Here is a 16,060-nt window from a genome sequence, read left to right as displayed (position 1 = left end):
CATCATTAGAAAAGGCTTTCTTTGTCTAATGTGGCATCAATAAGTGATGATTATATAAATATGGTTATTACTTATATTTATAAGTACATGTTCTATCAAAAAAACAAATGAGCCCTTGGTTGCAAGTCCACATTGTTCAACTCAACATATCTTCTCATTTTATTATGTATTTGACATTTGACAGAACTTTTGAAGTTCTAATTCTGATTTCCGGTAAAGGTAAAACATTAAATGCAATAATTAATAATATATAAATCAACAAGTATATAATAACTAATCAAATCTTAGATATTTATTATGGCGAGTGGTTCTAAGAAAAGAATTATGGTGGAAACAAAAAATCTATCGAAAGATCCTCCTCCTGGTATAAGTGCAACACCTGATGAATCAAATTGCAGATATTTTCACGTAGTAATGGCTGGGCCAGCTGGTTCTCCGTATGAAGGTGGATTATTTAAACTAGAATTATTTTTACCTGAAAATTATCCAATGTCTCCACCCAATGTAAGATTTTTAACTAAAATATATCATCCAAATATAGATAAACTAGGAAGAATATGTTTGGATATCCTCAAGGATCAGTGGTCTCCTGCTCTACAAGTAAGAACAGTTTTGTTATCAATCCAAGCACTATTAAGCAGTCCGAATCCTGATGATCCTCTTGCAAATGATGTTGCCAACATGTGGAAAAGCCGAGAACAAGAAGCTGTTCTCAAAGCGAAGGAATGGACAAGACAATATGCTATGGAATAATATAGTGAAAATGTCACAAGACTGACTGTGATACTATCTATTAACATGTTAACGTTAAAATAATATATTTTCATTTAATGTGATCTTTGGATAATGTATAAACTTGTAGCCTTAAAATTTTGTATCTGATGTTTACAAAGTAAGTTAGTTTAGTTATAGCTTTCAGATTGAAAAATCTCCCGGTTTCGTTTTTAATTAATGTGAACATTTTCTGTATTTTGGGAGTTTGACAGAAAATTCGTATTAAATTTGTTTGGTGTAAATTTTGAAGTACGATTTGATAAAATTGAATATTCCACTTCAATAGATGAAAGAATAGCAATTAATTTTGCTGATCTGCTAAATACAAATTTAGAGAATATAAACTGATTGTTTCTAGAGATCTACTTGTGACTTTTTATGAATGCCAAAATACATATTTTTATTATAGGGAAATGTAATACCAAATAGTAATAAAAAATGGAATTTTGATAAACTTTTTTATACTGAGGACCCATTTAAAAAGCTAAACTTCATAGATATATTAATTCAATAGTGTTACAATTATAATGAAATTGGGACATTTTCTTTCAAACTAATAGAAATTTGAACTTGAGTTGTTACACTATTGAACTGATTTTTTATAAAATCATGATATATTACTTGTTTTTCTGGATAGATGACTGGTGAATTGTTTTAATTTTTTTACTAGATTTGAAATAAAAACAACTTGAAAAATTATCATTTTATTAAAAAAACATATTTATGTTGGTTCGGTAACTTCAGCAGATCTAACACGAAATCTTAATATAAAAAAGTTTCATAAAATTGCCAATAAACAGGTCTGACACTGTCCAATAGGCGTTTTTTAAGGCAGGATTTTCTTCTATTCCTAATTAATTCTAAGTTGTTTGATATTTTGTCTAACATCAATAGTTTTAAAATTACCTTGTGTTTAAAAAGTTTTGGAAATTATATTGAGTTGTGTTTATTCTACTTTAATAATTTTCAAATAGTTCCAAACTTTCAGTTTTTATGAAAGTTTTTTCCATTTCGGTATCCAATAACACCAAATCATAAATATCCTGAATACAGATTTCATTAACACTCCAATTTTATTTTTTTCAGCCTTTTTAATTGTGGTATCTTCACAAAAACTTTACTGGAAAAAATCAATGAAACCATAAGTATATGGGAAAAACAACAAAGCTTCTGACAGAATGAAATTTAATGGTGTCTTAGAAATATTTAGAGAAAAAGGACTAAATCATAGACTAATTAATCCAATACAAAATATTAATACCCAGTGTAAAACAACAATCATAGTGGGATATACAACAACAGATGATATAAATGTAAACACAGGAATCAGACAAGAATGCTCACTCAGTTCCTTCATATTTAATTTGATAGTGGGTAAAATAATAGAAACTCTTTCCAAAACAGCAGGAATTAAAATGGGAAATACATTCTTTCATAATATCTACTATGCGGCTACTACATTCCTTAAACACTAAAGTAAAACAACTAAACTAGTCATGGAAACATTTAAAAAAAAAACAATAAAAGCATCTCGAATTTCAGGATTCCTGAAAGATATAGTTTGGAATAATAAATATTAAAAGGCAGCAGAAACAAGACCCAATACAGACGATAAAAACAGTCAAAATGAAAATACTAACAAGTATATAAAGTAACACTCTACACGACAGAATAAGGAATGAAGATATTAAACAGCAAATTGGAATACAGGACATAGGAAGGCGTGTGACACAGATAAGAAAATAATGGAACAAACATATAAAAATAATAGAAGATAATAGACTTGATAAGAACACAAAAATGAGCAACCCATCTCAACGTTGGGGAGAGTGCTAGAGTAGCCTGTACTATGATCATCCATGTTAGAAAGAAAAACAAAGAATACTGTGACAAGTTGTTACACTTGTAACTTGCTAAGGTACTGAAGCATTTACAAATTTGGCATTGTTACTCTATACATGTAATAACTCAAATTTTAATTTATTTGGACTTGTTACATTATTGAACAGAGGTATCTATAAGTCACTAGAACCATAATAGAATATTTGTACACTTCATATTCATATTAAAATGTTTCCTATAACAAATTCAGTTCTATCTGCCAATGTGGTAGTTTACAAGACTATAATGATTCTTTGATGTCCATTATTTTTTTATGCTACTTTACTTTGATTATTCTAACCAAAGATCAGTTGTACAAGCCAAATTAAGCAAACACATGCATTTGAACATAATTAGTTCAAAGATGGTAGCTCCCATGCCAAAGTTATTTTACAATAATCTTTCCTACTGATGTATTTAAGACGTACGTGAATACACTAGAAACCTTTTTGTGGTGTAGGTGTGTAACATATGGATGATACCGTAGAAAGTTCTGTAGTGACTTCCACCATACTTTCGTGCTTCAGCTAAACAGTTTTATTGTGTTGTGGCAAGAGATACTTATTGAAACAAATAATCAAAAAGGATATGTATTCTTCTTTACTTGATCAACATAAAAACTAGGACTCTATAAAGATATTTTATTTCCTTTATCCTATTTAACAAAAATAAATATTTTTATAAAGATGAAGCAGTCAACAAATTTGAAGTAAACCAAATTAAAAGGAATGGTTTAATGAGAAATTTTCATAATTTTTTTGGTGCAGATTTTGAATAAAAAGCATCCAAAAAAAGTGCTGTAAAAACAGTTATAGCACCTATCCATTGTCTAATGGAAATTGCGTTACCAAATAGAATAACAGATGCTAAAACTGTGAAGAATTTTCTTGTTGTAGTAACTACTGATACAACTAGAGGGCCAAATTCAGATACCTAAAAATGAAACAGCTTTAGTTATGATATCTAGGTCTGAAAATTGGAAAAGCACGACACTTTGATGAAAAGACATACAAGTAAATTTATAACAAATCAATTGGTAAAAATAGAATATTAAATTATAATGAAATAAATTCCAAATTAAGTATTTATTTTTCATAATCATTAGTTAAACCGATACATGAGAAATTTGGCCACACATACAACTAAAATGCCAGACTTTATCCAGATTCCTGACAACAGCTTTGTACATAAATAGTGTCATAAGTCAAAAAACAACAAACTAACAGCAATAAGCGTTTGAAATTAACTTTATTTTTCACTTTTCCAATAACTAAAAAACTGACAAGATTGCAATATAAACCATTTACATGATATTATCTGAAATAAGATTGTTAAGTTTCCAAGCACCAATAGAACAATAAAAGACATCTAATTTTTTCACTAATGACACTATTTAAACAGAGATGTGATTAGTTGTAGTGCATATTAAAAAGTTCTAAGCATCAAAAACTTTTGTTATCAAAATCACAACTATAATTATAAACAATAAAAAATAGATAACAGAATGAAGTAAAATTCTCAAATTGTGGGTTTTCTGTGAGAAGAATTAGAAATCCATATATAAGTTATTTTTATACAGCAAATTCTAATTCTATTTATCCCACAATAGTATTAAAGTTACATCCATACATATGAGCGGCATTTGCATTGCCAAAAGTAAAGCATGATGATATTTTGTTTTAATGATTACAAGTGCAGCAGCTGGTGAAATTCTACTAGCATCTTGTTATTTGAATATGAAAAACATTAAATCAATTGAAATACATATAAATCTTTGAGGTGTATGAAGAACATGTGATTTGCAAATCCATGGTGATTTTCAATGCTTCACCACAATTACAAATATGGGAAAAACACTCCTACTTAGCTTAGGCTGCAACATGATTTACCAACCTCCATACAGCCCTGACCTCTGTTTTCAGCAACTAAAGTCTTTCTTTAGTAGTTAGAAGTATAATTGATATAACATGTTATCTTATGGTTCAAAAGATTGGTAGAAACATTTTGTTTTAAATGCAAAGTTCTTTGTTCAAAACAAAACATGTCAAAAAAATTTTTTCCCAATAGTATAAATTACTCTTCTATCTGCTGGCAGACCTCAATAAAGAGATGACCCCAAAAAACCTATTTTGAAATCAAATAGAAATAATCCTGCCAGAAAGGTGTCTAAATCTTAGTGCCTCTTCGTAGAACTTTTAAAAAACTGTGTTCAACTTTAAACTTACCATAGAATACAAGAATAATTGTCCAACAGCTGATGTAATTCCTAACATTAAAAGATTTGTGACTACATATGGAAATCGAGTAGCAAATTCATAGAATTTATAATATTCTCCTGATATTATTATTATTATACTTAAAAATAGTACACTCCACGCATTTGCAATTTCCATCATCTGTACACCTGTGGGTTTAGACTCAGCTCGAATCCTTTCCTACATAAAAATTTCTTTTCAGGTTTCTATGCAGAGAAATATATAAAAATGTGTAAAATCTTATACAACCTAATGAAGACAAATTCTTACCTGAATAGCCCCAATTAATCCATCCATTATTAACGAAAGTACTAGTAATAATTCACCTATACCTATTGAGCTCTCTTCAGTTTGAGATTTTACTTTATCTTTTAACATGAATAATACAATACCACATACAATCATAAAAACAAAAATATATTTCCTAAGAGCGTAGCTCTTTTTACCAACTAAAACTCCAAGTATCATTACTGGTATAGGTTTAGCGGATTTTCCGATAACTTGGGTAGGATATGGCACCCATTGTAGTGCCATATTGGAACAAATCATTGCCAATAAATAAGTTATGGACATACTTGCATAATAAAATTTATGCGTCGTGTCTTCGCCTTGATGCCATAGAGTTGCTGCAGTTTTAGCTACTAAAAAGTTCATAATACACTGCACTAACACTAAAGTTACTGCATAAGTATATTTTTCATATTCAGTGGACTTAGTACCATCCTCTTTAACAACTTCATATGGATATTTTCCTCTGGTAATTTTTTCTTGTACTATTCCAAAATAAAAATAAGACATGAATATCCCAGCTGCATAAAGGAAAAATCTGTTTTTGTGCATTATTGGAGAGTATTTAATTCACTATAAAAAGAGCTATTACAAATAGCTTACTATATTAAGTTGAAGTATTTTATACCATCTGGTTACGTATACATAACCTAGTAGTATATAACAAATTTAAACTTTACGCTACGCGTCCGTTTGACAAAAGATTTCATGTCTATTTTTGATTGGCAATTAGTAGACTAGCTGATTAACAGCATGAGTAGAGTCCAATTAAATGAAAAGTGGCGTTCTTTAGATATAGTTCGCAACCTTTGAACGTAAAGTAAAACTACTACAATATGTTCTAAGGATCGAACTCGATAAGTATAGAAAGTTTCTACTTTTAAGTAGGTGAAAATCGAGTCCTATGATTTCGTTACATATTCAGGTAAATAATAAGGCATAGAAAAACATGTCAAACATACTGAAATTTGTCTATGATGATAATTTGGTAACTTAACACATATTATAAGTATTATAAGCTAATCAAAAATTAGAATTAATCACTCAAAGAATGAACAATCGTCTTCGACCACGAAACAAATAAAACCCTCCGAAAATTGGACAATCATATTCGTATACTTAAATTCAAAGGTCTAAACACAGAAACGAAGAGTCGTCTGAGAAACTTTTTTTGTGTTACTATACAAGGTGTTTCAAAAAAATGTGATCCCATCTTTAGGATAGATAGTGAACTGGAAAATACTTGGGGTGTGCTCAAGGAAAAAAATTCGTAACGACATCCGAATTCAAGATAAAGGGCGTTGAAGAAAAAATTATACACATTTTTTACGATTTTGCCGCAACTACTGGCAACAGTGTATTGAAATTTTATACGAATATGTTTTGGAAGCTGATACATCCAATGAATTTGTTTTTATCTCTGACTCTCATAGAGGGCGTTAGTTATCCGGTTCGTACCAAGTAGTATGAAACATAATTTTTTCAATATTAGATTTATTAAGCAAAAGTTCGAGTGAACCTAAATATCATTCAATTTTACATCAAAAAGGTACTCTTGATAAAACTCGATACAGTTTTCGGAATATTTTGATTTGAAAATTATCAAGTTATAATCGATGCTGGTATCAAGTATTGATAAAGTTATTAATTGACTATTATTATTAATTATTGGTAAGCATTATGTGAATTGAAAATTTTTTGTCGCGTAAATGAGACCCCATCTATAACACGGATACATTTAAAAAAATTGGGTCTATGTGTTTTCGTTTCACAAAAATTATGTCTAATCAGTATAGGGTCTTGTTTTTCAAAGTTGAATAAGTATGGACACTGAGCTATTGGATACCTTAGTATGAAACAAACAACAATTTGATGATCATGTATTGCGGTTCTGGGACTCAAACTGTTGTTTGTTCCATACTAAGGTCTTCAGTAGCTCAGTGCCCATACTTATATAACTTTGAGAAACAAGATCCTATACTGGTTAGACTTACTTAATGAAAATATACCGAAAACGGTACACAATATCCAGTTTTATCAAGAGTACCTTTTTGGTGTAAAATTGAATGATGTTTAAGTTCACTCGAAATTTTGCTTAATAATTCTATTATTGAAAAAGTTGTTTCATACTACTTGGTAGTGGTACTAACCGTGTAACTAGCGCCCTCTATGAGAGTCTGAGATAAAAAAATTATTGGATGTATCAGCTTCCAAAACCAATTCGTATAGAATTTCAATAGAATGTTGCCAGTAGTTGCAGCAAAATTTATAATTAAACTCTATTTTGGGATTTCTTCTATCGTTGGAGATCTATATAGAGCAGTACTAGTACTTTATGTTCTAAGTTCGTAACCGATGTGCACGTGGTTCATCTATGATGTACACTACAAAACATACCCAATCTTAGGGTAACCTAACCTAACCTACTCAATCTTAGGGTATGTTTTGTGATGTGTACTGGAAAAATTACTAGAAGACTATAACCTCTGAAAATGATTATAATATTGTAACGATTTGAAAGTTATGTTTAGGTTTTTTTCAAAGTCTCCTAAAATATTTTGCACATTCCAAGTGAACAGATTTATTCACAAGTATATATTCAACATGGAAAAGGCGTATTTAAGACATGTTGAGAATGGTAGCCAATTTGAATTAACTCTAAAATTTAGCAATCCTGAATTACGGGTCGACAGGCTTTTTAATTTTAATCGTAAACTCGAAGAAAATATTGATACATTTTCCTCTAGAGTGGCATCAAATATTGAGAAAATAGTGAAAAAGAAAAACAAAAAGAAATCAGATGCTGGGGAAGTGGCTATAAATATAGATGTTATGGTACTGTTGAATAATTCTGAAGTTTCTAAAGACAAAACTTGTGAAGAAATATTTCAACCCGATAATGACATTGTATTAAAGATAATGGGCAAAGAATACAAAGTAATTGTCAATTCTCCATGGGTAGATAAATTATCTTTGCCAATTTCCATTTTAGCAGGATTTCCCACATATCCCACCAAATTTGAAACTGTATTTACTGATAAGTTGTTATCTCAATTTACTTGGTCAAAGTCAGTAGATGAAAAAAATTGGACAATTGTTGGTAATGACTACATATACCAACCACAGAATGAAGATATAAATAATTATTTAAAATTAACATGTATACCAAAGAATGAAAAGTTTGAAGGTCCTGTTGTTGAATGTGTATCTATTTGTAGAGTTGAAGCAAATCCTGGTAAATGTCCATTCGAAACCAGGCATCTGTTTACTCAAAAAAGGACCAAAGAAAATGAGTAAGTTGGAATTTTACTCTAATGTAACTTGTTTAATTATAAAATTATTGGATTTCAATTTTGTATAAAGTGATCCAGAAAAATTAATTTCATGACATCACTTGAGCCAATCACATATAAATATGAAGTAGTTTTGGTGTGCAAAATAGAGTTATAATAAATTTTCTTTAATTTTTAATCATTATTATTTGAAATTATTTTCTATGCCATTGGTATTAATTTTTTTAATTTATTCAAACTAAAAGAGTGAAGGGTGGCTATTTAAACATGATAACAATGATGTGAATATGTCAAATCTAACATTGCCATCATAAAGTTCGACATTTTTAATGATGAACAAATGTATTATCATCCAAGTACCTTTGAGTTGCTTATAGATACTTGAAACATTCATCTTGATAAAAAAATGGAATTAAATCGCGACCATTTTCATGTAATGATGTTCTATCACTTTCAATGTGGATTGAAACAACAACAGTGTGCCAATCAACTTGCTTCAACTTGAGTACCAACCCTTGTATACATTTATTTTACTGTAATTGAATATGTGTTATAATATATATATATATATATATATATATATATATATATATATATATATATATATATATATATATATATATAATGTCAACTAACATTACTTTGTATTAATGAAGGATGGAGTAAATGATGACATGAAATTAATTATCCTTAGGACTATAATCACTGCCAAAATATGAACTCCTTCACGAGAGCTGTTTGGCAAATATATGAAAAAAAAATTATTTACCTCTACAAAGAGCTGTACCTTCCTTATGATTAAACTTTTGAAAAAAGTGTTGAAAAAGGCACATAAATATCCTTATTTTAAAACCTACTATCAATTCTAGAATATATTGTGTTGCCGCTAAATTGTTTTCATTTTAGGTCTGTTCTGAAAGAAAATTGGGTTTTATAACAGTTGAAAAATTATGAAACCTAATTTTCATTTAGAAGAGACCTAAAATCAAAACAATTAGCATCATTAATTTCTAGAAATGATAACAAGTTTTCAAATAAGGATCTTTGTGTGCCTAAAATCAAGACACATAAAAGGGTTCAAGAAAGAAGAATCCAAAGAAATTCTTTAATTATGAATCTTTTTAGATTACGAATTGTTACCTATAATATTTTGGCTGATTTGTATTGTGATTCTGATTATACCAGAACTGAATTGCATCCTTATTGTCCTCCTTATGCTCTTGAAATTGATTATAGAAAACAATTGTTCATCAAAGAAATTATAGGTCAGTAAGCATTTTTGTTAAAATAAGTTTTTTTTGGTGTGTAACCATTATTTGCTCAGAGTTATATAAATAATGGAAAATTTTAATAAATGTGTATGAAAGTTACCTCTCTAGTTTGTGTGAATAGATTGGAATATAATTTTGACATGAATTAGATAGGAGAATATCCAAGATATAACTTTTATGCAGTTTTTAGACTATTTTTAATATATATATAAGAGCACCGAGCCAGACAGTGTACCTATAACAGACACTTTCTAGGTTTATCCTCAAAATTAAGAAATCTATCATTATCTCGATCTATCTATTAATAGGTAAATTAGAAATAGGATCTCCTTCATGTACTAACCGTGTTAAACAACTGACTTTCCTCCATTTAGTGGAGTAAACAAGACATGTTTGCATTGATGTCAGATAAATTGTGATATTTCTGTGAATTCTAATAAGATTTCACTACGTACTGTTAAATACAGACCTTTAAATTTCAAACAGAAAGTATATACTTCATATTTTTAGTTTTTTTGACTTTAGGGTAAAAACCATTAAATTGCAATTGCAATCAAAGTTACATTTTTGTTTTCAAAATGAGGGGTGTGTCGACTTTGGGTACATATATTTTTTAATTGGTATTGGTGGTTGACATATTATGTCGACTATGGGTACAATGAAGAATATGTTATATCATAAAAATAAATTCAGACAAAAAGACGGACAGATTTTTTCAAGTTTACATGTCTTAAGAAAATATCAGCATAGAGCAGATGTTTTCAGCTCCGTCTGCCTACAGAAATGGTATACATCTAGTAACTTCTAGAAAACAGTTTAATGTATGAAGAACCACCCTTTGGGGAAAATTTCATGGAAAATATTCTGAGTGGAAAAATATGGGACCTTCCTCAATTTTTCCTTCAGAACAAGAAGAAAAAAGTGATTGAATTGATTTAATTTATGATAAAGAGGAAATTTCTATTAACAAAGATTAATACAATATCGTGTACCAGGAAACTAGCAGATTAGAATTATACTATTTTATTTTTCAACATTTTATTTATTTCAATTTGGTTATTAGTTAAGCATTATTAACAGACTGTCTGTCACTGATACTTGGCAATTTTTGACTTTGGTAGTATAGGACTTTGCACTTTTAATTTAAAAAATGCATATCCAAAGAAATAAAAATCTTCAGAACTTGTAATTTATGTCAGTTTAATTAGTACTAACTACCTAATAGCCTTGCATTGAAAATGGAAGATATTCGTTAATTTTTTTATTCGAAATTGTTTTTTTAAAGAAGTATCCTCAAGTGTCTGCCACTGGTGCTCTTACCTTATATAGTACATATTTTTAATCATGGACAAACAATAATCCTTTTAATAGAAAAATAAATTGATTGTATTTTCCAATTTTCCAATCTATTCTATGTGTCGACACCATCTAAATTATTTTTTCAGGGATTGTTTTCGGTATCAGTGGCGTACCAAGGTCTTGTGGCACCCGGGGCGGGATATTATCTTAACCCCTCAGAAATGAATTTGAAAGTATTTTCGATTAAAAAAAAAAACCATTCAAATTCCTCCCACAAAAAAAGTTGAAATTACGGACTTCTCACTGTTAAAACAAGGTGTTAGGGTGTTTATAATTCATTCATAAATAAATAGCCTATTACTAAGGACTTTGGTTAATCAAAACTCGTTCTCTATTAGCAGTGCTACCAATCTGATAACTGTCACTTGTCTTTGTTAAACTTAAAACTTCTTTTTTTTTTTACTTTGGCTTCAGCAAATTTGGAAATAGCCTCATTACAATCGATTTCTTCAGCGATACTATTTTCAAAGGATAAAATAGCTAAGCTGGATAGACGAGCTTGGCTCATTGTTGATCTCAGATTTTTATTAGTTTGAGTTTCAAAAAACTCCTTTCACAAGAAGCTACGCTGCGCGCTGCACCCTCTGATACAATTAATAGAGGCAGTCACATTTCACTTTATGTAGATTAATTTTTATTTTGACAGACCACCGCAAATTATTTGAATTTTTTGTAACACTACATGATTTTGGGGTGTTTTTTCCTTTCTGTCACAATGACATCCCTATGACTTTGGCACACGGGGAGGCCCCTCCGCACCCATCTTGGTACGCTTCTGTTCAGTGCAGTTCTAAATTAAAGTGTCCTTCATATTTTTATTTTGTATTGGTTTCTTTCTTGACTATGTATAATTCATTTTTGTTGCTTGTATTTTACTTTTAAGTGGTTTTGTAATTATCCAAATTTGACTACAATTCATAAGAACTGGTTAAAAAATGATCTGTAAACATTTATTTAGGTGGCTTTTGAAATTTCTGCTTTTTCTGTTTAACGCTTAATAGTTTAATTGCTTACTGATTTTTTCATCAACTTTCGCCTCTTTGTATTGCTTTCTTTGTCTATGTCTAATATTTAAAACTCTTCACTTGTCCCAACTGTAATCTATTTTGAAGATGAATGTGGAATAATTTTTAATTAATAGGTGTGTTAATTTCATATATATAAAATAATTTCGATTCAAATGTTTTAGGTTACAATTCAGACATCATATGCCTTCAAGAAGTAGATAGAAAGGTATTCGAGTATGATTTGAACTCAGTACTAAGTCACTTAGGTTACGGAAGCAATTTTTTTACCAAAGGTAACGAGGTTGCAGAGGGCTTAGCTTTGTTCTACTACAAAAAAAAGTTCAGTCTCATAGAATCACATCGGTTTGTCTTTTCTGAACACATTTCTAAAGATCCAATTTTCTCAGATATATGGGAACAGATCGCTAAAAATGAAAATCTGGCAAAGAGAATTTTAGACAGGTCTACTACCATGCAAGTCAATGTTCTAGATGTATCAAATCGAGAAGAAATGTTGGTAGTTGCAAATACTCATTTATATTTCCATCCAGATGCAGATCACATACGGTTGTTACATGGTGGTTTGGCCATAAGATATCTAGAGCATTTTATTAACAATTTAAAGGAAAAGGTGAATAAACTAAATATCGTATTAACTACATTGGAAGCAACGTTGCACATTATAGCTCTTTCCGATAACTTTATTAGTAATAAATCCTCCTGAACAAGGACTTTCTAGGAGCTGTTTAATTATTATTTAGTATTCTTCTATTTACAAGTGAAATTAAAACATCTCCACAGGAAAACCATTTGTTTGTTGTCGCCCGGCAACCATCTTAGAAAAAGGGTTCCAAACTCTTTCTTTGTTGTATCTCGCGAACTATTCATCGTATGAAAAATTTGTAGAGACATAATTTGTGGCAAATCGCTTTGCCTACATTCATATTTATATGACTTTTTGTTGTAAATTGCAAATTTGAAAAGTTAAGAGCAAAAAAGTGCAAAACTTCCCTTAATTCGGAACAATTTTTTAGATCTTCTTTTGATGATTACTTTTATCTACAATTTCTTTGAATATAACTTATTTTTCTGGATCATGGTGGAGTGCTCCAAAAGTGCTTTAATACTCACAACATCGCTTTTAATTTTGCCACAATCCCATAACGAAACCTCTCGTATATATACATATAAATATATATTTTTTTGTACTTTTTCAGACTTCTAAAAGAGTTTCTTTAATATTTTGTGGAGATTTTAATAGTGTTCCGGAATGTGGTATATTCAAATTATATACAGAAGGCGAAGTGCCCAAGAATTTTATTGATTATCACAGTAGTAAGTATTTTTAGTGCTTTAGCTTTTTAAAGCCATTACATATAATTATCTAATTAGAATCTTATATCATAGATTAAAAATCAGTAATTACAAGTTACAGACAATCTATACTTAAATGGATTACAACAATGTCTATTGTTCTGGCTAAATGTGTAATCCTTAACCTCGAAGTTGATACCTGTCACAAAATACTAACTAATTAATGAAATTGAATCTTATGAAAAATCGAACATGTAATGTTGATGAATTTTCTTTCCAGATAAAGATGAAGTTGTAACCGAAGTAGAGTTGAAGCAACCTTTCGTATTAGCAAGTGCTTGTGGAACTCCAAATTATACTAATTATACCGCACAATTTCAAGGATGTTTAGATTATATTTTTTATGAAAAGACCAATTTTGAAATAACGCAAGTAGTTCCATTACCAAGTCATGAAGAAGTTACAGCAAATACGGCTTTACCCAGTTTTGTATTTCCATCTGATCACATCGCTTTGATATCAGATTTAAAGTGGTTGTGAATATTTGTACTTTCAAGGGCAATTTTTATATTTTTTAGTGGTTTTATTTTAATCATTGATTTCATTATACATATATTACGTTATAAATATATTTTATCACTATCAATTTTTTCTACTTTGATGGGATTTCCATTCTTTAATGAACTATGTATATTATCAATAATTGGGCGTTTCAAACAAATACATAAATCTACAAAAAAATAAAAAAAACAGCACAAGCGGAGAGATAAATACTACCAACATTTTAATCAAACAAAAAATATATTCAAGTCAGTGAACTTAAAGGTACTAAAGGTTATTCAGTGCACATCCAACAAGCTGGCTTGGGAATACCAAAAAATTGAAATTGAAATTGAACTGATGGCTAAATAATAAGATGGAGTCTTATTGAAGAAACACTATAAGCTTAAAGCAATCCAAAAATTCATAACGATATTAGTTTAGAAATGACATAAAACTGGTGGTCAGTGTTCTGACAGTTTATTACTTGGTCATATGCCATTTTAAGATGATATGCATGGGAGCAAGCTATGTAGACAAAAGAACATCTACTCTGTGAATGTCCTGCTCATTTTATCGAAAGATTCAAGTACCTTGAGGAGTCTTACTAACACAATGGAAGTGGGACACAAAACTCCAGAAAAATAACATCCTATGGGAGGAGTCTGTGTATTTTAGAAGCAGAAGAATAAATTGTAGAGTCTTGTACAAAATAGTTTCTAGGTATAGGTGCAAAGCCAAAACAACTTCACAAACAATCTACAATCTAGGAAGTCGCTAAAAACAGGCATTAGAAAACATTTGAGGTAACTCTAAAATTTGATAAAGAAGTAGACATGTCTTAGAACATAAAGTAGTAAGGAAGGATTCTTACGTTAAGGACAGTTAACCGGGATGGTTATCCAAAATGGCTGCCGCAAAACAGACTATATCAGTGGCTTCGTACCTAAATATAGATAGGATAAAACTATTTCTATAAAATGAAATTTATATTTTCAATAACTCAATTGAAAATTTTTACGAGTGAATAATTTATCAAAACATTAAACCCTTAAATTGAATGAGTGTTGTATAAATTTGTCTAATTTCGTCAACATTTATAACACTTTTACAAATAAAATGTAGTCGTGTATTTAAATATATTCGGTATATACTCTTGATAAACAAAATTTTATGGACTCTCAATAGGATTGTTCCCATGTGGAAATAACAAATATATGTTTAATTATAATTTTGCAATACCTGGCAACATATTTTAGTAACATTGATTTTATTATTTTCGTTCCTCTCTAGTTCTAAATATTTTTCACAAGTGGAACATTTGTTAATTACATACTTACTAGGATATCTTAACCAACCTTTTGACTTATATGTAATTAGGGGATACAAAAGTCTGGTTTATTTCCGTGCAAAACATCAATGCATTGTTCTCATTTCAGAGAGGTCTGTTATTTTTTAGTAAATATGATCCAATTTTTCATTTAGATCAGCAATTCTACCTGCATTACTTTCATATATAATGTCTAGAGCTGCTTTATTTTTTTTGCATTGCATTTTACATCAAATTATGCTCTAGCTCTTTAGAGAATACCAATTTACAAGAGTCTCAAGATCCGGGAAAAGCTGAAGCAGTTACAAATGCAGCTGTTACTTCTTCAACAGAATGGTAGTCAGATCTAACCTAAAAATATAAAAAAATCTAATTTGCTTTGACAAATAACAATTTTTTTCCATAAGGTTATGAACACAAAGGAATGGAATTTTAAAATCATAAGGAACATCAAGTTTACCAATTTAATTGAAATAATTTAAATAAATACTTACATATTTCATTCGAGTGGCTCTAATCATAGTTACAGCATTTGCTAACAATCTAACAATAAGAGAGGATAATCTATCAAATGTATAGTGTTTGGAACATGACAAACTGTTTTTTCCAGGAGTACAGCTACCCTTTTCCACAATATTTATCCATTGACTTCCCCTATTTTCTTTTTCTGGAAAACTGGAAGTTTATCTTTCCATTAGATTTAAATGATCAATTTCACAAAATAAATTGATATTCATAAACAGACTAT

At 29.6% G+C, this 16,060-nt stretch overlaps 3 protein-coding genes across 4 annotated transcripts; 2 read left to right on the top strand and 1 right to left on the bottom strand.

Moving 5' to 3' along the window:
- The first annotated feature begins 178 nt into the window (after window positions 1-178).
- LOC130899518 (ubiquitin-conjugating enzyme E2 N-like) lies at window positions 179-1,228 on the top strand. The gene has a single exon (XM_057809514.1). It carries the CDS (start codon window positions 298-300, stop codon window positions 751-753), a length of 456 nt encoding a protein of 151 aa, XP_057665497.1. The 5' UTR covers window positions 179-297; the 3' UTR covers window positions 754-1,228.
- Window positions 1,229-3,281: 2,053 nt separating this feature from the next.
- Window positions 3,282-5,991, bottom strand: LOC130899517 (solute carrier family 35 member B1 homolog). The gene is made up of 3 exons (XM_057809512.1): window positions 5,181-5,991; window positions 4,881-5,090; window positions 3,282-3,588 (listed from the first exon to the last, which is right to left on the bottom strand). Exons 1-3 carry the CDS (start codon window positions 5,748-5,750, stop codon window positions 3,403-3,405), a joined length of 966 nt encoding a protein of 321 aa, XP_057665495.1. The 5' UTR covers window positions 5,751-5,991; the 3' UTR covers window positions 3,282-3,402.
- Window positions 5,992-7,613: 1,622 nt separating this feature from the next.
- Window positions 7,614-14,088, top strand: LOC130899523 (2',5'-phosphodiesterase 12). 2 transcript variants are annotated; one of them, XM_057809521.1, is made up of 6 exons: window positions 7,631-8,491; window positions 9,617-9,756; window positions 12,311-12,421; window positions 12,536-12,759; window positions 13,346-13,463; window positions 13,723-14,088. In XM_057809521.1, exons 1-6 carry the CDS (start codon window positions 7,722-7,724, stop codon window positions 13,980-13,982), a joined length of 1,623 nt encoding a protein of 540 aa, XP_057665504.1. In that variant the 5' UTR covers window positions 7,631-7,721; the 3' UTR covers window positions 13,983-14,088. The 2 variants fall into 2 exon arrangements, with proteins under 2 accessions (XP_057665503.1, XP_057665504.1); XM_057809520.1 differs by having other exon boundaries at window positions 7,614-8,491; window positions 12,311-12,759.
- The last annotated feature ends 1,972 nt before the right edge of the window (window positions 14,089-16,060 follow it).

This window comes from Diorhabda carinulata, chromosome 11 (assembly GCF_026250575.1).
Source record: "Diorhabda carinulata isolate Delta chromosome 11, icDioCari1.1, whole genome shotgun sequence".
In the NCBI taxonomy this organism is placed as follows: domain Eukaryota; kingdom Metazoa; phylum Arthropoda; class Insecta; order Coleoptera; family Chrysomelidae; genus Diorhabda; species Diorhabda carinulata.
Note: the sequence above shows the minus strand (reverse complement) of the source record. Positions and strands in the feature narration are given on the sequence as shown.